The following is a 20,735-nucleotide window of genomic DNA, read 5'->3' on the forward strand; positions in this document are numbered from 1 at the left end:
TTATCATAGAAAAATCCAGAACTTGGCAATGTTAATCTTAAAACTTCTCCTAAGCATCATTTTGTAATTTAAAACAGTCAGACCCCTTGGCTGCTTTGAAATGAGGAGCAGTAAAGTGCCCTGTAAATGGCAGTTGCTGGGTACAGTGCTCTGCTGCTAAGACAACAGCCAAACTCGCCCCACACACACATATATCACTTGCATTTTACTACAGTCTGTGGCTCCAATGCATACACTCTTTCACGTCGAGTCCTGTGATAAAAGACACCACTGATTTTCTCAGATATTTAACTCAGGAATGCGCAATTATATTATCTATATGAACTAACCATCACAACATCGTCAACTGCCCCTTGAGGTCAATACCAATGAGGAAAACCTTCAAAATGATATGCTCTTTGATGTACTCAAACTAAATTGTAAATATTGTTTGAAGACTGCTATTATTTAAAATCACATTATTATGAATCAAAGGTTTTTTTAAGGTCTTAATCACATTAAACATGTCATAGATTGACAATTGTTTATTTTTTCAAAGATGTAGCCCTTACTCAAGCCATTCAAAAAGAAGCATTTATTTATCATGCAAGAAATTAGACGTGTGCAAAAAGTGGAAAGGCACACACGCCCAAGGCCCCAGTAATTACATTTTAAAACAACCATATGAATTATGGGATACAAATGAGAGCAATGAGGCCTATCAGTTATAAAGTAATAGCTATTGACAAGTAGCTAGGCCTATGCCTAATATGGTCATACAAATAAGTAAAACCGTACCACCAGCATTTTAGTAACTAGATAACAGCCAGTTTGAATAGACTTTTTTAGATTCTCCTTTAAATCTTCATGTCTTCCACTGATAGGAAAGTTTTTTGTTGCTTCACATTTGTTTCAGGCCCCAGACTGTACAGTGGACCAGACCAGGGAAACTCACGTGACGCTGATCAGGCAGTGATTGAGGAGAGTGGCTGTTGCTTAGCAACGGAACGCTGAGCCGCCCCCATCCAAGACTGTAGAGCTCGTTCCACTTTTCTTTCCACAGAGTTGTAGCTTCGTAACTTTCTCCACAATAAGTTAACTAATTACTTACGGGGGATTTTACAGGAGCTTACAAAATCCAGTTATCTTTTTTTTTTCTTCCGGTTTTGCTGAGGTAAGTGACGGAACTTAAGCCTGTCATGGTGGTAGAAAATCATGTCCGACGACGAAAGTGTGCCTTCTTTTGTGGAGGATGTCAGAGTAAAGTTCGTGGAGGAGAAAGTTTGTAGACTGCTGCAGCTGCACCGTCAAACATGGGAGAAGAGTGTTGTGAACGAAGAATTTCAAACACGTCTGAAAGACTTCTTCGAGAAGGACTCTGTAATATATTGCTTTTCATCAAACAGGGGTCATGTGGTCGCTTCCAAGGAGGTAACTTTATGTTCATACAGAATCTACAAAACACAATACTAGGAGAACCCATTCAGCTAGCTACATTTAGAGCACTCAGAGGATGTTGAAGTCGTCAGCTTACAGGAGCATAACATTATATTTGGTTTAAAAATGTTAATACAGTCATCATTTTCTTCTTTTTCTTTTAATACAGGTTCCCACTGTTGCTCAAAACAAGCAAATATATATCCTTAAGAAGACTGTGGCTGCTGTTACACCTGAAAACTTCAGACAACTTTTGGTTTTTGGACTTCTGTCTCCATCACTATTACTGCAGCTGACATGCACAGTTGAGCAGGTGATTTATTCTTTCACGTCTATGTTTTGTTGTGTTTACTGCCAAATTTTTTTTATTAGCATGCAGATTTAAAGGGAGCCTTTTTGCACAGCAGTGAATTATTTCTACCTTTTTTCTAGGTGTGTTTTCCACTGCTTTCAAACAATAAAAACCATCAGATGTGGCCAAATTTTATGTCTGAAGACATCATACGACATATTGAGAGAATGTGCTGTAAGACATCAGTCATACAGGGGCAGGTTTTGGGTAAAACTATCCTCCCTGTCCCATCTGCAACCGATTGGACTGACAATTCAAACAGCACCATCAAAATGTAAGAACACAAACATTCATATCATAGACTAGGATTTTTGTTTATCCTGTAAGTTAACAAATGCTTTCAACATAAACTTTCATACTCAGGTACAATAACTATGATAGGGCACTGGCCCATGCCATTGAGACCCTGATCATTAACTGGACCAATGTAATCCAGAAAATTTTAAAGGAGGATTCCTCAGACATAATCATGACAGACTGTAATCCAGGGCCTAATGCAGAGCTGACGTTTTGGGCTTCAAGGAAAAAGAACATACAGGACATTTATCATCAGGCATGCTATCTTTCCCTTGGATCTTAAGTTAAATGATGATTTCATTATCTTTCACCTCAATGTATATCATTCTCTGTAAAACTTTCGTTGATTCTTCTCCCTTGTAGCTTCAGAGTCCTGTTGTTCAGAAAATGGTGAAGATATTAGAGATAATGGATAGCAGTTATCATCCCACAATCCAGACTCTAATAGGAAATATATTTGATGGTAAGATAAGAAATAGAGGACAAACACGTTTTCAAACTCACTGCAATATATGATTATATAATTACTGAGAAATATTTTTTCTTGGAGTTTGTTGTCTTGTCTTTTGTTTTCTAAATGAAAAGCACTTCAAGAATCCCAAGACATTGAACTGCACCTACAGCCACTTCATGAACAACTGTCTAAACTGGAAAAAGAAGAATTTTGTCACTTGGACACATTCACTCCTGCACTGTTTCACACTCTATATCTGATATGGAGCAACTGCCAATTTTATCAAAGACCTGCACGCATTGTGGTGTTACTACAGGAACTGTGTAATCTGTTCATTGAGCAGGTAAGAAACATTGTTTTTAACACCTGCATTGAGTGATTGCATGAATTGACACATACATACGACATTGATGCCATATGCTTACTATACTTGGCTGATATTAGGCAGTAAAAAAAACTATTCCGTTTCTTCCTGTTGGTGTGAAGCTAATAACAGATTCAAATTCTTTCACTGCCCAGGCTTCTACATACCTCTCTGCAGATTTGCTTCTCAGAGAGGATCCAGTGGAAAATCTACAAATGGTGAAGAAGGTGATAAAAGTGTTGAGATGTTTCAGAAACAGTTACCAGACTCAGAGGGAGAGGTTGGCCAACCATGTGAAACATGCACCCTGGGATTTCCCATCTGCCATGATATTTGCACGTTTCAACCAGTTCCTAAAGCGTATGCTGCAGCTGGAGGTGAAATCAGAGTTTTGGCTTTGTACTTGGTTTAGTTTAGCACAGCGAGGTTGTTTTGAATTGAGTTTTGTGCTTTCCTACATCTTATGTTATCTTGACAGGACTTATTTGAAATCATGCTGGACTTTCAAAGAATGGAAAAACTGGAATTTGGTGGGCTGAAAGGAAAACTCTACAGTGAGCATGCTGCTCAGATGTACAGAGAGTTTGCTGAGCATTGCAAAGTATTGCAGCACAGTGAAAACAGCCCATTTGACCTCACTCAAGTAAGCATTTATGTTATATTAAGATCTCTGATAACAGCTAATTCAGTGATTTATAATGCATGGCCTAGCACTCAAGTCCATCACTTAATACTGTTGAAATTGTCTCTTTTGTTATAAGGGTTTTGAAAATGAGTACAAAGAGTTCAAAAGCAAGATTGTAGACTTTGAATACCGCCTTGCCAGCCTTCTATGCTTGGCCTTTAAGGATTGCTCAGGACTGGAATCAGCATGTAAAGTAAGCAAGACTGGATAAAAGCAGGTTGATGATGATGATGATGATGACGACATTATCAGCTGAATAAGAGAATAGTGAGAGAGAGTCTAAAGCAGGCTATTTGTTTCTGTCCTTTAGTTGCTAACTATCATTGGACCCTTCCTTGAGAGAAGACAAATTCGACAGGTATTCAGTCACAACTTCCTTCTTCTGCAGCAGCATTTCAGAGAAGAGCTGGAGAAATGTAAATGTCTATTCAAATTCCAGCTCAACCAGGTACTGTTAGCAAATTTGAGTATTAACAATAGTCATACAAGGCATGTTATGTTTTTCTAGCAATAACCGTTTCCATTCTTTCCTTGCAGATCGAGAGCGGCTTGACTAAAAATACTCCTCACACATCTGGAGCTTTGAAGTGGGCGAAAATTCTCAGAAAACGCATTCAAACACCATGGGAAAGAGTCAAATCACTGTTTGACAAGTCAGTAAACATTCTATTTGCAATGAACGAAACAACAAGTAGTCAAAAAGACTTACAGATAAATAACTATGCAATATGTTCAGGCCTGCAGAAGGTGTAGGGACAGTGAACGAATACATGGAGTTACTGAGTCTCCTGGACCAGTATGAAGAGGACATTTACTCTAACTGGTGTAATGGTTTAGATCATACCTGCCTGATCAACCTGAACCAGCCCCTTCTCTCACGAGATACCCAATCTGGCCTGATCTCAGTCAACTTTAATCCTAAGGTAATTTATGGTATGTCCCTTCAAACTAGAATGACTGATTGTAAAAGATAAATTATTTATGTGTAACAGTCAATTTTGGTTATCATTTTCTTCTAGGCTTTCAGTTAGAGACACACTTAACCACAACCCATCTTTGATTGTTCACTTTTGTCCTCCCTCCTCAGCTGACTGAAGTCTTGAAAGATGTGAAGTATATTCAGACTCTTAGTAACATCAAGATCCCTGCGGCTGCTATGACTGTTTTTGAGAAGCGCTTCATGTTCACAAAAGTAAGAAACAAACACACCATCTTATGTGGTTGCTTTTACATTGATGAATTCCTTCTTGAGTTCAAGAGTAAGCAATATTTCTTTCTTTAATCCTTTTTAAATTCTGTGACTTAAACATTTATTTTTCAACATTTGCATTTTGTAGTATATGAGCAGTCTGCAACTATTGGTGCAGGGGTACAACAAGCTAAAGCAGACAGTGCTAGAGGTGGAACTTCCTCTCATCAGAGCTGAGATGGAGTCCTTAGACGTGCAGTTGAAAAGGGCAGAGTCTGACCTAATGTGGCAGGATCCAGACTGCTGGAGCTTCATAAGCACTTCCAAGGACCTGGTCTATGGACTTGTTTGTCGAGTCGGTAAAGCCAAGGAGAACTGTGAAGCCATCCAGTCAATGATGAAGGGATGGATCAAACAGGCTATGTTCTGCAGAAAGGAAAACAAGAAAGGCTCACTCATACAGCTAGAGGACAGGGGTGAGCGGGTCAACAAGAAGTACAGCTCCATGAAGAAGGATGGAAACTCTATCCACAAGCTGGTCCAAGTGAGTGCAGCTTGATTTATGACTGTATTTGATATGTTTAATTTAATGCATTATAGATGTTTAATGACTACTTGTGTTGCTATTGTGTTTAAACAACTAAAAATATGAAATTATATAATTGATTCTAAAACCTTAAATCATATTGCAGAAAATTCTTAATCATCTCATTTCATTTCAATACTTTCATCATTTTTGGTTATTTGGCCTTTGATTGCTCATTCTTATAAGATTAATCAAAAAAATTAAATTTATTATTTCTGTACCCCCTAACACAATTTAAAAAAACACATACTTGTGCCCAATTGTAAAAGATAAGCATTCAAACCCCCCTGTTTAGGCTGTATTTATTTATTTTTAAACATTTCTTATATCAAAAATTCCATCAGGAGAATATGGCTCTTTTAAATGCTGACCCTGATTCAGAAGCATGGCGGTCCTATCTGGAGTTTGTGGATGAGATGGTGGTGGAGGGGCTCTTCAGCTACATCAGCCACTCTCTTCAGTTCTTTGTGGACAATATGGAATCAGGGCCAAAACAGAAACCACTGTTGGAGGCTCAGTTGATGCTGAGAAGCTCAGGAATGGTCTTCCTGCCATCGTTGGAGCAGGAAGCAGGGGATGGCTTCTATGAGCTGATAGAAGGACTGGTCAGAGACATATTCAAGACTTCAGAGAATATTTACAGAGTAGCTGCTCATCAAACCATGGAGAACTACCAGGTACACAACTTTAAATTTAGATTTTAAGCCTGAATTTATGCATTGTTAAATGGTTTACTTCTGATGAATTCTCACCTGTGCAAAACTTTTTTAGACAGTTTTGCAAAGTCACAGTAAACCCCTATATTTTAACCTGCCTCACTAACCATTTTTCTGTTCAGAACTTGGAGTTGGTATATGGTTCACTTTAAAATAGTACTTATAAGCTTTACAAGTAAGCTTTCTATGTCAGCCCCTAACAACCTGAAAAATCTACTCTCTTACTGTGCTCATCGCTTTCAGCTCATTACAGAATGTTCTTCTACAAATACTAGATACTCCTCATGTTATTTATCATAAATGAAACTTTTACAGGATGTGATGGATGACATGCTGGATTTGTTGGAACTAAGACAAAAAATAATGGAACAAGTGGAGAAGGTTCTCAAGAAAGCTATAAATTACCAGAGAGAGTTTGACTGCTACACACATCTCTGGCAAGGCGATAGGGCTGAGTTCCTCAGCCAGTTCCTCCTGTTTGGACGTCTGCTTACAGCTGAAGAGATGGAAATGTATGAAGCAGATGCACTCCCTGAGAGCCCACCTACAATCAGTAACTTCAAAGAACAGGTAAAAAACTCATTTAATGTAATTGATAGCAATGTGCTACATATGAAAGGTATTCTTTAATCTCTGTTTTGGTCTTTATTTTACAGATTGATTACTATGAAGATCTGTATGCTGAAATTTCCAAGATGGAAGAATTCAGAGTATTCAATGGATGGTTTCGGGTAGATATCAGATTCTTCAAGGAGATGCTCCTCAACACTTTGAAGAAGTGGAGCTGGCTTTTTAAAAAACACCTCTTGACATATGTCACCAACAGGTACAATGAACTCCTGCATGGCTTAAAACCAAAACAATATTATAGCAGTTTTTCCTCACTGTTCTTGCTTCACCTTTCAGTCTTGATGAGCTGCAGAAGTTTGTGCGAGCCACTACTGAAGGACTCGGCCAGTCTTTGGCACAAGGAAACCACTGTGGCTTGGTGGAAGTGATGAGTCACCTGTTGGCTGTGAGGGACAGACAAGCATCCACAGACAAGATTTTTGAGCCACTTAGAAACACAATAATCCTTCTGGAACAATACGGAGTGACTATACCAGACCAGGTCTACTATCAGCTGGAGGTCAGGAAAGGAACGGGTTCATGCTCCTACAGTTATGTGTTAACAATATGATTATGTGTTAAAAAATAATCAGATTGAAGTATATTAATGATGTAGCTATTCAACCTTTGAAATGCCTTTTTTTTCTCTGCAGGAACTTCCTGAGAAATGGAGTGAGGCAAAAAAACTAGCCATAAAAGTGAGGCATGATGTGGCTCCCATGCAGAATGCAGAAGTAATGGTTTTACGCAGAAGATGCATGGCATTTGAGGTTACTGCTTTTGGTTCTTATATCCAGAGAAATAATAAATGCAATGTGTTAATGCTATTGTATTAAATATCCTAATGTGTTGACCATTAAAGTGGGACTTCTTATTTTCCAGATGAAACAAAGCAAATTCAGAGACATGTTTAAAGAAATGGCACCCTTCAGTTACAATGCAGCGCATCCGTACATCAGTCTGGACAAAGTAGGAGTTAAAGCTTTAATTAAGGATTAAAATAACTTTAATTTGCACTATATGTACACTGGGACAGCATATGCCATGTGTTTTGTTTTTCTAGACTGAAAGAGCAATCCGAGAAATGGAGAAAGAGGTATCAGTACTACAGGAGTCCACCAATCTGTTTGATGTTACTATTCCTGACTTCAAAGACATCAAGCTCTGCAGACAGGAGATTGTCGTGCTCAAAAAACTATGGGACATTACTGTGTTTGTGCAGGTGAATGGTCTAACTTATTTAGTATTTTTAAATGTTTCTATTCTAAATGAAATTAAAATACTGCTATGGGCCCCATCTCACCATACATAACTGATCACTGATTCTTTGAATACCCTGTAGCCTCTTAATGTCCTCATTAAGCACCCTCAGCTGATTGACCCCTCTGCATTTGTCTTTATCTATACAGAGCAGTGTGGAAAAGTGGACAATGACCAAATGGAGGCAGATAAACGTGGACCAGATGGATGCAGAATTGAGGTGGTTTGCCAAGGTGAGGTCACCAACAGAGCTACATCACACCAGTGCATCTCTCCTGCTGTCTTGCTGTCATGCACCATTGCGGTTTGTAACAGATGCCCCTGATAACTAATTATGTTTACGTGCCTTCTGTTTGTGTAGGACATGCGAAGGCTTGACAAAGATGCTCGCGTGTGGGATGTATATTCTGGGTTAGACCTTTATGTAAAGAACCTGTTGACATCACTGCTGGCCGTGAGTCAGCTACAGAACCTGGCAATAAGAGAGCGCCACTGGGTGCAACTTATCAGAACAACACAGGTGCATAAGTATGCACAGCAGAGGTCTTATTGTAAAGCAATGTTTTCTTCCTGCATTACAGAAACCTGAGACTTTGCATAACAATAAAAAATCTTTTGCAAACAGATGGACTTCACTGTGACTGACCACACCACGTTGAAAGACCTCTTGGCTCTGCACCTCCATTTGCTGGAAGACAAAGTCCGCTACATAGTGGATAAAGCAGTCAAAGAAATGGCTATAGAAAAGGTTCATCTTTATTTATTAAAAACCTGTGGTCAAGCACATATAGAATGAACACCAATATAGATAGTTCCAGTCATATTGATTCATAATATAATGTTACACACTGTATGATGTACTGTATGATTGGACTGAATTAGCTTTGATAGTTTTTATCTTAGGATGCAAATATAAAAATAAATTACATCAAACTAGAAGCACACCTCATGAACATTATTACCCTTTATACTACCGTCATGCAAAAAAATTAAATCACTCCAGGTCTATAATCGGCCTTATGACAATGTATTTTTTTAAATAATCATGCAGACTCTCAATAGCTTATTTTTCATTAGAAGAATAAAAAAATTACCACTTCATAAAGACACATTTCTTCTGAAATAAATTACACTTTTTTGCAGATCTCCTGAGTAAACATTGAATTCAAGTGTTACTCTGTGACTACTACTTAGTATTAAGAGAGGTTGTAATCAATATATTTTTTTTAATGAATGGCAATTTTCTTTTCTTTTCAGGCTGTGACACAAATAAATCAAACATGGGAAGCAATGGAGCTTTCATATGAAAATCATTACCAAACTCCTGTGCCACTACTTAAATGTGATGAGCAACTTATTGAAACTCTTGAAGATCATCAGGTACATGTATATAAGTGAATTTCTTATGTTGTACAAGGACCTAATGTCTAGAATTTAAGCGAAGAAAAATGCATAATGGCAAGTTCTCAAGCCCAGTTGTCTGTGAGAAGCACTGATAGTAAAGGGCTGAATAGAAATGAGAGTGCAGACAGGGGCCGCTCTGTCTGACTGTCAAACAGCACAACAGAAGAGAGGTCCCTATTGAGTCCTTAGATTTATTGCTGCTGTAGGACACAGGGCATTGTTACACCGAGGCAGTCTTTGTACATGTACACCAGATGTATTGGGGGGGGGTTATAGCCTGCAATTAGAAGTTTTGCCACTCTACCTCCTCTATCTTTGTGCAACTAGACTGTTTCCCTCCCCCATTTTTTATGGCCTGGTATGCAGATGAGGTTGACTATGCACTTAAATTAAATTGACAAATGTCATAAGTGTAAGGTTAACAAGATATGACTTTCTCTGCCACTAATGTAATGATGGTTGGTTGCATTTGAGTTTTAAATTGGACAAAAGGCTTGGATACCATGACTCATATCTCCCTGTCTTCATACTCCTCAAGGTTCAGCTCCAAGGCATCTTTCAGAGCAAGCATGTTGATCACTTTATGCATCAGGTAGTGGAACTACAGAAGCAGCTGACTGTGGCTGACACCGTGCTGATGGTCTGGATGGAGGTCCAAAGGACATGGGTGTACCTGCAAAGCATCTTCAAGGGCTGTAATGACATCTGCCAACAGCTGCCTGCAGATGCATACAGATTCCAAGCCATAGATTCAGAATTTCAGGTCTGCACTTCAATGCATGTTATGTGCAGTTATGCACAGTTCATTGTTGTCATTGTTGTTTACATTGAGATTTTGTTTTTTTAGGAGCTAATGCTGGACCGTGCTCAGACTAAAAATGTCATTGAGGCCACCAACAAACTTGCTCTTTTTGAGAAGTTAGATGATCTACAACAAAGGTTCATGCTATTGTCATCACACTTTTAATTCTTGTTTTGTTTGCAGCTGTAGTATTTTGATCTCTATTCTCATGTTCTCTCCTAACAGGCTGGTATTGTGTGAAAAAGCTCTTGCTGAATACCTGGAGACAAAGAGACTTGTCTTTCCTCGATTCTACTTTATTTCATCTGCAGACTTGTTGGATATTCTCTCTAAAGGGAGTCGTCCCAGAGAGGTACATTTATGTGTATACATTTTTATTTTTCACATTAATCCAGTGTCACTCTTTCTCTCATATAATGCCAATTATAAGGACTACTGGTAATTCTGTTTTTCAGGTAACTTTTCACCTCTCGAAATTATTTGACAACATGTCAGACCTTGAGTTTGCCGAAAATAAAGAGTTGGATAATCCTAAACTAGCCGTAGGCATGTACAGCAAAGAGAGAGAATATGTTCCATTCAAGACTGAATGTTGCTGTTATGGGCCGGTAAGATTACATTCACTATCAAAGGATCTGAATTTGTTATCACATTCCTGGAAAAAACTCAACTAATAGTATTTATGCTTGACTTTAGGTGGAAGCATGGCTGACTGGTCTGGAGGAGACTATGCAAGAATGTGTCAGGGGTCACCTGTCTGATGCTGTGTCTGTGTACGAGGATCGGCCCAGAGAACAATGGATTCTCGACTTCCCCGCACAAGTGGCTCTCACTGGATCCCAGATCTGGTGGAGCAACGATATGGAGCTTGTGTTTAAAAGACTGGAGGAGGGATTTGAGTATGCCCTGAAAGACTACAACAAGAAACAGGTACATTTTTTAAATTAGTTCACCCACACATTTAAACATCTCAATAAAACAAAGCTATTGGGAACAATGGTGAAATGTGGGGTTGTGAGATCATAAAAAAAAGGAATAGTAAAGTATTAGTAAATCATTTCTCAATAGGGTCCAGACATTGTTTTTCAGTCATATCACTCCAAGGTTACTGATACCTCACTTTAAGACGCTTGGCCAGACAGGGGTATTGATTCAGTACTGCTATAAATTGTGGCCTTTTAAATTGGATTATGTAACCACAATATTGTTATATAGGATCCAGTACAACAAAACCACAAATCAGATCCTCAAGAACTCACACAAATAAACATCTCTTTGGATGAAAATAGTTTCTGATACCAACTTTAGTAATTGTGTTAATTAACATTAGGTTTGAAGGAACATTACTGTGACAGAAATGTAATTGTATGAAAAAGCTCATCCTTTTATTTGATTTTGCTTATAGATATATGATAGAGGTGCATACTGTTTATTTAAATGTTAATCATATCATTTTATTAGACTGATTTGTGTGTAATCTGTGGGAAAAGAGGTTAATAATTAAGATGCTGGACATGTTTTTCATAATGCCATCATAAGCACATCATAGTCAGTGGCCTGAGCCAGGTTTTTGCGGAGGCTCATCGTGAGCAAAGCTCACAGTAATGTTATCACTCTTGTCAGTTTCATCAGCAGTATTTAAGGTTAGCATGTCCTTGGTTTCTGTTTGAATAATCTCTCCCTCCCTTCAAAGCACTGTGCTGCACTGATTGGATCTGCTGTCAAGGAGGGCCAGTGACAAATTCAGGACATTCAGTGATGTTTTGGTCAAAACGAGAACTCAAAACCAGTTTTGTTTATCTTAGTAGTCAAGTGTGAGAAGGTGTTTTTGTAAATTGTCCATATGTATGACTGTGTAAATGTGTCTTTATCTACAGCTTTTATTATGAATGCGTAAACATGGAGATCTATTATATAGTTGCCAATTCAGTTTTGTGTCATTTTTTAACTCTCGTCTGAATTTCTGCTTTTATTCCTTAGCTTTAATCTTGTCTGTCTTTCCTTCCCCAGATTTCTCATCTCAACTTGTTAATCAGCATGCTGCTTGGAGATCTTAGCTCGGGCGACAGACAGAAGATCATGACTATTTGCACTATTGATGTCCATGCGAGAGACATTGTTGCCAGCCTCATTGCCCAAAAAGTAATGGCATACACCGTCCCTTAACTTGACTTTCTTTCTGGCCCAGTTCAACTAACATTGGTTAAACATTATTAGTCATTAGATAAATGTGAAAAAGAACGAATGACAGCATTTTTTCAAGTTTTACTTTTCTGGGCTTGGAATACAAATTATGGGTACAGGAACCATGCAACAACAAAAAAACATTTAACATTTGAATTGAAAGTTAAAAGATAACATGATACACCTGAATTTGAATGTTTCAGTTACTGACTATTAGAAGTTTAATCTTAGGAGACAAATAAAACAGAGGCCATTCTTAATATTCACTAAATTGGATAGACTCTAATATAAACGATGAGTAAAAGTCAGTGTTTTTTCAGAAGTTGGGATGAATTGCTTGCTTGTACCATACCTCTTGTAAAATATGATGTCTAATGTAACGGTGTCAAAATATTAAAGCATTAATTTGTGTTCACAGGTAACTACCTCACAGTCCTTTCAATGGCTTTCCCAGCTTCGACATTGCTGGTATGAGCAGCAGCATCACTGCTCTGTTAACATTTGTGATGCTCACTTCCTTTACTCATACGAGTATCTTGGAAACACACCACGTCTCGTCATCACTCCCCTCACAGACCGGTGAGTCTGCAGCACTCTATGCATGTAATGTCTCAATACATCACTTCATTCAGCATTGCTACAGTATACTATTTGTTTGTGTAACTCTGTGTGCTGTTGCCATGGGCACATTTAGGTGCTACATAACCCTAAGTCAGTCACTCAACCTGACCATGAGCGGAGCCCCAGCAGGCCCTGCTGGAACAGGGAAGACTGAGACCACTAAGGATCTAGGCAGAGCATTGGGCATCATGGTATACATCTTCAACTGTTCTGAACAGATGGACTACAAGGTGCGACATTTCAGTAGACAATTCAAAATTGAGTTGGTGTTCCAATAAACACTTGCGCGAATGCAAAATGTTTTATTTGTTTTTGTTCAGTCTATTGGAAATATCTACAAAGGCCTGGCACAGACAGGAGCATGGGGCTGCTTTGATGAGTTCAATCGTATCGCTGTGGATGTTTTGTCAGTGGTAGCAGTGCAGGTCAAAACTATACAGGATGCTATTCGGGCTAAGAAGAAAAGGTAATCAAATTGAGACATACATGTAGCCTTTATGCTAAGAGTGAAAAATGGGTTAAGTTTCTGTGGGACCTTGCAGTTTTCTGTTCCTGGATCAAGACATTGTCTTAAAGCCTTCTGTGGGGATCTTCATCACTATGAACCCTGGGTATGCAGGCAGGACAGAGCTACCTGAGAACCTCAAGGCTCTTTTTAGGTAGGAGTTATATGATAACTTTATTTAAACAGTTTCTTTAGCATAAGGTTATTTGGCTTGATTATCTTTTGTCCCACTGTAGACCCTGTGCCATGGTGGTGCCTGACACTGAACTTATCTGTGAGATCATGTTGGTGGCAGAGGGCTTCAATGGTGCTAAGCCTCTAGCAAGGAAGTTTATTTCTCTGTACACTCTCTGCAAAGAGCTGCTCTCCAAACAGGTAGGAGAAAAGCACTTAAAGCACTGTATATTTTTATAATCTTTGGTTTAAACCATACACTGTAAATATTTAAACAGAGAAAATTGATAATAAATTCAATCAGCTTTACATATGCAAGCACAGTACTGCATGAATTTGTTCAATGTATGTTAGTACTTGGTATGATGAATGTATTTTAAGTTTAAGCACAGGAATAAACATATACAGTCTATTCTCATATTTCCAAGGATCACTATGACTGGGGTCTGCGTGCTGTCAAGTCTGTTCTGGTTGTGGCAGGGGCACTGAGAAGGAAAGACAAAAGTAGACCAGAGGATCAGGTGAATTTCATGTGTGTGTCATCTTGCAGCCACAAGCGGAGGACACATTGTTTTTGTGTAATATGCAATTAGACTTCTATTTTTCAGGTGCTTATGCGTGCACTGAGGGACTTCAACATGCCCAAAGTAGTGACTGAGGATGTGACGATCTTTTTGGGCCTACTGGGAGACCTTTTTCCAGGCCTGGAGGTGGAGAGAGAGAGAGACTTTGAATTTGAAAAGACCATCCGAAAGACCACACTGGAGCTCAGACTCCAGCCAGAGGAGACGTTCATTCTTAAGGTTTGACACAATATGGGGTGCCTGATCAATGTTCTAAAACGAATCTTATTCTTAACAATTTTTTTTTGTCAGGTGGTGCAATTGGAGGAACTCATGGCAGTGCGTCACTCTGTCTTTGTTCTCGGAAATGCAGGGACTGGGAAAAGCAAGGTTGGAGATGAAATAAAAATGTGTCTAGTAAAAGCCCTATTTGATTAGTATGGTACATTGGATTAAATGTATTTCTCTTGAAATAGATATTGAGAGTTCTTCATAACACCTATATAAACTTGAAGAAGAAACCAGTATGGAATGACCTCAACCCAAAGACTGTGGACAGAGATGAACTGTTTGGCTTTATTCATCCTGCAACCCGAGAGTGGAAAGATGGTAAACAGAGCAGATTTTGAAATTTAAAAAAAAATTACACCGTAAACCAGTTGTAACTCGTATTAGATGTCTTCATCTTGTAATCTCAGCTGCTTTTGTGTACTTCAATCTCTGTGTAAGGTTTGCTCTCATCACTGATGCGAGAGCAAGCAAACATCTCCCACAAAGGACCTAAGTGGATTGTGTTGGATGGAGACATTGATCCGATGTGGATTGAATCACTCAACACAGTGATGGATGACAACAAGGTACCTCCCTCCTGTTCAGCCATACACTATTGTACAACACATAGCAACAAAGGTGGTGGAGAGATGGAAAAAGATGTTATTCTCCCTCCTTCGGAAATCACTTCCTGGAGTTTGATTACTTGGAGGTCTTTCATGTCACAGTTATCTTGTTATTTGAAATATCCTAAAGCAATCTGTCAAATTTGATGAGATGGGAGATGTTCCCCCTATAGCCTTGGTCTTGTACACAAACAACCATTCAAATATTGTATTTTTTTTAACGAATAACGTATTTCAGGTTCTTACTCTGGCCAGTAATGAGCGTGTGCCCCTGACTTCTTCCATGAGACTTGTGTTTGAAATCAGTCACCTAAGAACGGCCACACCTGCCACTGTTTCCAGAGCAGGAATTCTCTATGTAAACCACCAGGACCTGGGCTGGACCCCGTGAGTTGCACAGTTTGTATAAGAGCATTTTTAGGTTTCAGTGCAATGCTGTTATAGTATTATCTTTTGTTTTTCCAGAGAAGAAACTGTGTTGTAGTGGACATTGTCTAACACCCAGTAAATATCTGTGTACATATAGTAGACTGGTACTCCAGGATAAGTTACACTCATTAAGTACTTGTCTATTGGATTGTTGCTCAGGTACGTTGCCAGCTGGATCGACCAACGAGAACGTCAAACAGAAAGAGCTCACCTCACCATACTGTTCGAAAAGTATGTTCCTCGTTGTGTAGAACAGATGCGAAACACCTTTAAGACCATAACTCCTATCCCAGAAAACTCTATGGTGCAGGTACATAATAAATGGACACATACAGAGATTTTATTTCTTCTTTGGTAGGCTTGTTCAGTCACAAATCATAATAAAGTGTTTATTTTCTTATCCTTCAGACACTGTGCACTTTGCTCAACTGCCTCCTTTTGCCAGAAAATATTCCACCGGATTCTCCAAGAGAGCTCTATGAAACATACTTCGCCTTCGCCTGCATTTGGGCTTTTGGTGGGGCTCTATATCAAGATCAGGTATTTTTACGGTTTGATTCCAATTGATTGTATTTTCTTTTACATATTAACTCTTGTCGAGCAATGATCAGGGATATTTTTAGCACATTAGCTTTAATATGACAATGGCATTTTCTGCAGAGCTATTTTTTAAGCCACTAGGGCTCTTTATTTTGTAAGAGTTAAATACTGAACATTTATACCTATAAAGAAATTGAACTTTTTTTATTGAAAAATGTCAATACTTTGGTCAGTGTTTCAGGAGACATCAAGTACTGTTGGATAATGGTATAGGCTACTTTAAATAATAATCTACTTAGTTATCAATCTGCTCAATCTCTGTGTTGTTTTTCATTCATTTGTCATAAAGGTATACATTAATGTTGAAAAATGATATAGTGTCTTTTGTTGAGAGACATGTAAGGATCCCAAGAATAATACATGTTAAACTGGACTAATGGTGGGGTTGTCTTTTAAAATAATATATATTACTGCTTAATATTGAACCTTATATGATTTTCTCAGCTCTATGATTATCGGGTAGAGTTCAGCCAGTGGTGGACCAAAGAAATGAAGACAGTGAAGCTTCCAGCACAGGGTACAGTGTTTGACTACTACCTTGAACCTCAAACCAAACGGTTTCTGCCATGGAGTGATACTGTTCCTCCATTTGAAATGGAAACTTGTGTTCCATTACAGGTAAGAATATTAAAGCTTAAATACATCTGCATAGGATGCTTTATGTAACTCCAAAAGCTATTTTCAAAGTAGTTTGACAAATAATCACATACACAATTACAAGAAGCAACCCTATTAAAGAAAAATTACCAAAAATGAACAATGCACACATATAACAATATATATAAGCCTCAGTGAACATAATAAGAGGGCAGAGTCACGTCATGAGGTTATGGCAGGGGTACAAGAATGGATGATAGGCTTTCCACTGTGTCTGATTACCATCTACTACACCCCATACCAGACTGTGTAGGGGTGAAGGCATGAGCAACAAGGCTTGAGCTATCACCCACGCGCTATTGTCTTTCTTTATGCTCCTGCATGCAGCTGTGAATGCTCCAAAGGCTCTTGCTGAGCCGTAATTAGTAGGGTTTTGTTCTGAGCAAATGATGCTATTATGACAGAATAGTTGTAGTGTACTGGGGAAATTCAAGAAATTATAAATCACATACAACTCACTGAACACATGTCTGTCAATAAATCACACTCAAAGAAAGCCATAATAACTATGTATGTTTCTGTTCTCTGTCTCCCTGCTGGCTTTATGATTGCAGGCTGTTCTAGTACACACAGCAGAGACTGTACGTTTTCGCTACTTCATGGACTTGTTGCTGGAGAGGAGACAGCCAGTGATGCTTGTGGGGAATGCTGGAGTGGGGAAGACAGCACTTGTCAGGAATAAGTTAGACTGTCTTCCAGAAAGTTACATGACTACAAAAATACCTTTCAACTACTACACCACCTCCCTCTCGCTGCAGGGTTAGTGGGTTTACAGATTATAATGTAGTTGAGACTAGCATATCAGGTAAACCGTAGCACCATCTGCTGGTAATGTTAAGGTTCCGTTAGTGCGGAAGGAGAGAAAACTGTTGCCTCTTCTCTTACTGTAATCATTACTCAGGGGTGGAAAGAGAACAAAAAATATATTATACTGAAGTAAAAGTTATTATAGTTATTCCTGATAAAGTCTTACCCAAATGCAAGTACAATTAATTACCGGCCTATGAATCTACTAAGTAAAAGTAAAAAGTACTGCTCACTGAGGTTTTCTTTTTTTTTTTACCTGAGTTGGGTAGGGGTGTGGGCGTAAATAAAAAAGTATCTCTCCTTTCTGGTTTGTGCCAAAAAAGGCGAGAGAGTATGAAACTCAACCCAGACTGATGAATTAAATAAACATCTGTGTTGTATGAAATGCAACTGTTGAATGTAATCAGGAGTCATATGTGGCCATCCATCAGCATTGTGTCTATTTTCTGATTCGAGGAAATGTTATTTATTACTTTCCACCCCTGTCATTATTTTAGTCTCATGAAAACCTTTGAGTTAGAAGTGTATGTCATTTGGAAAATACTATTCTAGCCCTTTCAAAAACACTAAAAACAACTTTGGTCCAGTATGTTTAAGGCAACAGTAGTTTTTATTGTTGTTGATTTGTTATTGATCGCTGTGTTTTGTAGGGACTTTGGAGCAATCCTTAGAGAAAAGAGCAGGCAGAAGCTTCTTCCCTGTGGGCAACAGAAGGATGGTCTACTTTATAGATGATCTGAACATGCCCGCTGTTGACGGTTTTGGAACAGTACAACCTCACACACTGATACGCCAGCATCTGGATTATGGTCACTGGTGAGAAGAATCTACAAACAGTTATTCTTTTATGTGTTTGCCTCATAGACCACATCACCAAACAGAACATTTAGTCAAACTGCAATATTCTCTCATCAATAAACCCCCCTTTTTCTTTCTTGCTCTTTACAGGTATGACAGACAGAAACTGACCCTGAAAGAAATACACAATACCCAGTTTGTTGCCTGTATGAATCCAACTGCTGGAAGCTTCAATATCAACCCAAGACTACAGGTTGTCCTACAGTTTAATTAGCCTAAATCTTAAATTCTGATGTTAGATTAAAAGAGGCACGTTTTACAAGAATTATTTATATTTGTTATGAACACCAAATAACCTGTTTGTCAGTGTTATAAACATTCTTAAAGTTATAACCTATACTTAAAGGTACTAAGTATAGTATAGGTTTAAGTAAGTATAGATTGACGTTTGTGTGAATTAGACACACATCATTTGATTTTTAAGCTTTGAAAGGTAATTGTTTATCCATCCAAAATGCTGTCAAGAATCTTGAGTCAATTTCAGCTTTTAGCAAAAAGTAATTGTGTAGAAACCTTTCAGGAACTCATTTTTTATTAACTGTTTTACAGACTGCTTAAAGTCTGTGTAGATAAAAAACATTTCCACAGCAATTATGCCTCAAGTAAAACTGATCTTAAGTCCCCTACTGTATGTGGTTTAGATAAATATTTAAAAAAAAACAATGTAACAGATATCAACACAATATTTTATATTGAGCATGTAGATGCATGGGGAGACTTACTTTTGATGATTTAGCAGCTGCAACTACTAAAAAAAACCCTGACTTGTGTAGTTTAAATACATACTGTATGTACACCCAAATTAATTCATATTCAAAGTACTTGCACAGTCAGTTTATAAAGTTAGATTAAAGTAATTCCTGAACAAGCATCTTTTATAAAAAGATGACACATTGCCATACATTTTCTGATCTTGTGTTGTCTTGTCCCCACAGAGACATTTTTCTGTGTTTGCGGTGAACTTGCCCTCCCCTGAGGCTCTGAAGTCCATCTACACTCCAATCCTGTGTGGGCACCTGAAGCAGAAACACTTTAGTCCTCTGGTTCAGAGTAGTGCTACAGCTGTGATCCAAGCTGCTATAAGTCTTCATCACAAGATCCTTCACAGCTTTCTGCCCACAGCCATTAAATTTCACTACACATTTAATCTACAAGACTTGTCCAACATTTTTCAGGTATAGTTGTCAGCGATATTTGCTGTTTGACTTTTGATGGAAAAGGTAATTTTTCACAAGGTTATCTTTGTTACTCAGGGCATCTTCTTTGCTGGGCCTGAGAGTGTGAAACAGAGCACTGACCTGGCACTGTTATGGATCCACGAGACCTGCAGGGTGTACTCAGACAGGCTGGTAGATGTCACGGACCTGCAGCTTTTCCGGAAGCTCCAGATGGAAACTGTACATGAATGCTTTGAGGTGCAACACCGATACTGATGAATAGAGTACACAGTATAAATTGCTGTTCTCCAATTTTTAAAAATGACATAGATTTAATAATTTAACTGATTTATGATGCTTGCCCTCTTCTAGGGCCTGGAGGACAAAGAGATGACAAAGCAGCCCCTCCTCTATTGCCACTTTTCCCAAACAGGCAATGAACCCTCCTATACTCCTGTTAAAGACTGGTCTTCCCTCAACTCTATCCTCACTGATGCTCTTGAGACCTACAATGAGCTCAATGCAGCCATGAATCTGGTGCTGTTTGAAGATGCAATGCAGCATGTGTAAGTATGGCTGGTATTATAATAGATATAGTGATCATAACAAACAAAAATATTTTTCCTTTGCAAATGTTCCTGGAATGGGACAATACACATAAACTATAAAACATAATTTTTGCATAAAACAAGCATAAAAAAGGCATTGACTATATATGAAATTGAATGGCAGTTGATTGCACTAAGGGAAGCTGATATGTGAGTTAATATAGCCACCATGCTCCTGAAGTGGAGACAACAAATTAAGAAAAATCGATAGATTAAAAAATTTATGTTTTGATAAAGATATCTCATGGCATAAAAAAAGATTGTGTTGTTTCTAGCTGTCGCATCAGTCGCATCCTGGAGTCCCCAAGGGGTCATGGCTTATTGGTTGGGGTCGGGGGCAGCGGGAAGCAGAGTTTGACTCGTCTGGCTGCCTTCATATCCTCTGTGGAAGTCTTCCAAATCACTCTGAGTAAGGGTTACAGCATCAAGGACCTCAAGGTAAATGTTAATGCTGTTAATATGCTACAGCGAAAAAGAATATAAAGAACAGTATAACTTATTTGTATATACTTTAATGAAAATGTATAGTTTTTGAGTGACAT

At 38.5% G+C, this 20,735-nt stretch overlaps 1 protein-coding gene across 1 annotated transcript in view; it reads left to right on the top strand.

Annotated features, from left to right (window-relative positions):
• Positions 1 to 1,194: 1,194 nt before the first annotated feature.
• The window catches only part of si:dkey-233k19.3 (dynein axonemal heavy chain 11), a 39,459-nt gene continuing 19,918 nt past the window's right edge, over positions 1,195 to 20,735 (top strand). The window contains exons 1-52 of the mRNA XM_029277968.2: positions 1,195 to 1,410; positions 1,586 to 1,729; positions 1,849 to 2,042; positions 2,132 to 2,321; positions 2,429 to 2,528; positions 2,651 to 2,862; positions 3,039 to 3,260; positions 3,362 to 3,526; positions 3,645 to 3,761; positions 3,879 to 4,016; positions 4,106 to 4,221; positions 4,305 to 4,491; positions 4,656 to 4,760; positions 4,906 to 5,301; positions 5,688 to 6,020; positions 6,375 to 6,629; positions 6,716 to 6,885; positions 6,966 to 7,188; positions 7,322 to 7,438; positions 7,551 to 7,637; positions 7,732 to 7,890; positions 8,078 to 8,161; positions 8,290 to 8,448; positions 8,554 to 8,676; positions 9,186 to 9,308; positions 9,871 to 10,095; positions 10,180 to 10,271; positions 10,360 to 10,486; positions 10,590 to 10,742; positions 10,831 to 11,064; positions 12,145 to 12,276; positions 12,737 to 12,897; positions 13,013 to 13,169; positions 13,260 to 13,405; positions 13,482 to 13,598; positions 13,681 to 13,819; positions 14,047 to 14,139; positions 14,227 to 14,421; positions 14,494 to 14,571; positions 14,658 to 14,790; positions 14,911 to 15,038; positions 15,316 to 15,464; positions 15,666 to 15,816; positions 15,915 to 16,046; positions 16,551 to 16,724; positions 17,318 to 17,522; positions 18,221 to 18,386; positions 18,519 to 18,621; positions 19,364 to 19,603; positions 19,682 to 19,843; positions 19,958 to 20,151; positions 20,469 to 20,631. Of these exons, the coding sequence (XP_029133801.2) occupies positions 1,195 to 1,410; positions 1,586 to 1,729; positions 1,849 to 2,042; positions 2,132 to 2,321; positions 2,429 to 2,528; positions 2,651 to 2,862; positions 3,039 to 3,260; positions 3,362 to 3,526; positions 3,645 to 3,761; positions 3,879 to 4,016; positions 4,106 to 4,221; positions 4,305 to 4,491; positions 4,656 to 4,760; positions 4,906 to 5,301; positions 5,688 to 6,020; positions 6,375 to 6,629; positions 6,716 to 6,885; positions 6,966 to 7,188; positions 7,322 to 7,438; positions 7,551 to 7,637; positions 7,732 to 7,890; positions 8,078 to 8,161; positions 8,290 to 8,448; positions 8,554 to 8,676; positions 9,186 to 9,308; positions 9,871 to 10,095; positions 10,180 to 10,271; positions 10,360 to 10,486; positions 10,590 to 10,742; positions 10,831 to 11,064; positions 12,145 to 12,276; positions 12,737 to 12,897; positions 13,013 to 13,169; positions 13,260 to 13,405; positions 13,482 to 13,598; positions 13,681 to 13,819; positions 14,047 to 14,139; positions 14,227 to 14,421; positions 14,494 to 14,571; positions 14,658 to 14,790; positions 14,911 to 15,038; positions 15,316 to 15,464; positions 15,666 to 15,816; positions 15,915 to 16,046; positions 16,551 to 16,724; positions 17,318 to 17,522; positions 18,221 to 18,386; positions 18,519 to 18,621; positions 19,364 to 19,603; positions 19,682 to 19,843; positions 19,958 to 20,151; positions 20,469 to 20,631 (8,484 nt within the window). The remainder of the gene's footprint in view (positions 1,411 to 1,585; positions 1,730 to 1,848; positions 2,043 to 2,131; positions 2,322 to 2,428; positions 2,529 to 2,650; positions 2,863 to 3,038; positions 3,261 to 3,361; positions 3,527 to 3,644; positions 3,762 to 3,878; positions 4,017 to 4,105; positions 4,222 to 4,304; positions 4,492 to 4,655; positions 4,761 to 4,905; positions 5,302 to 5,687; positions 6,021 to 6,374; positions 6,630 to 6,715; positions 6,886 to 6,965; positions 7,189 to 7,321; positions 7,439 to 7,550; positions 7,638 to 7,731; positions 7,891 to 8,077; positions 8,162 to 8,289; positions 8,449 to 8,553; positions 8,677 to 9,185; positions 9,309 to 9,870; positions 10,096 to 10,179; positions 10,272 to 10,359; positions 10,487 to 10,589; positions 10,743 to 10,830; positions 11,065 to 12,144; positions 12,277 to 12,736; positions 12,898 to 13,012; positions 13,170 to 13,259; positions 13,406 to 13,481; positions 13,599 to 13,680; positions 13,820 to 14,046; positions 14,140 to 14,226; positions 14,422 to 14,493; positions 14,572 to 14,657; positions 14,791 to 14,910; positions 15,039 to 15,315; positions 15,465 to 15,665; positions 15,817 to 15,914; positions 16,047 to 16,550; positions 16,725 to 17,317; positions 17,523 to 18,220; positions 18,387 to 18,518; positions 18,622 to 19,363; positions 19,604 to 19,681; positions 19,844 to 19,957; positions 20,152 to 20,468; positions 20,632 to 20,735) is intronic.

Source organism: Labrus bergylta, chromosome 8 (genome assembly GCF_963930695.1).
Source record: "Labrus bergylta chromosome 8, fLabBer1.1, whole genome shotgun sequence".
NCBI lineage: Eukaryota > Metazoa > Chordata > Actinopteri > Labriformes > Labridae > Labrus > Labrus bergylta.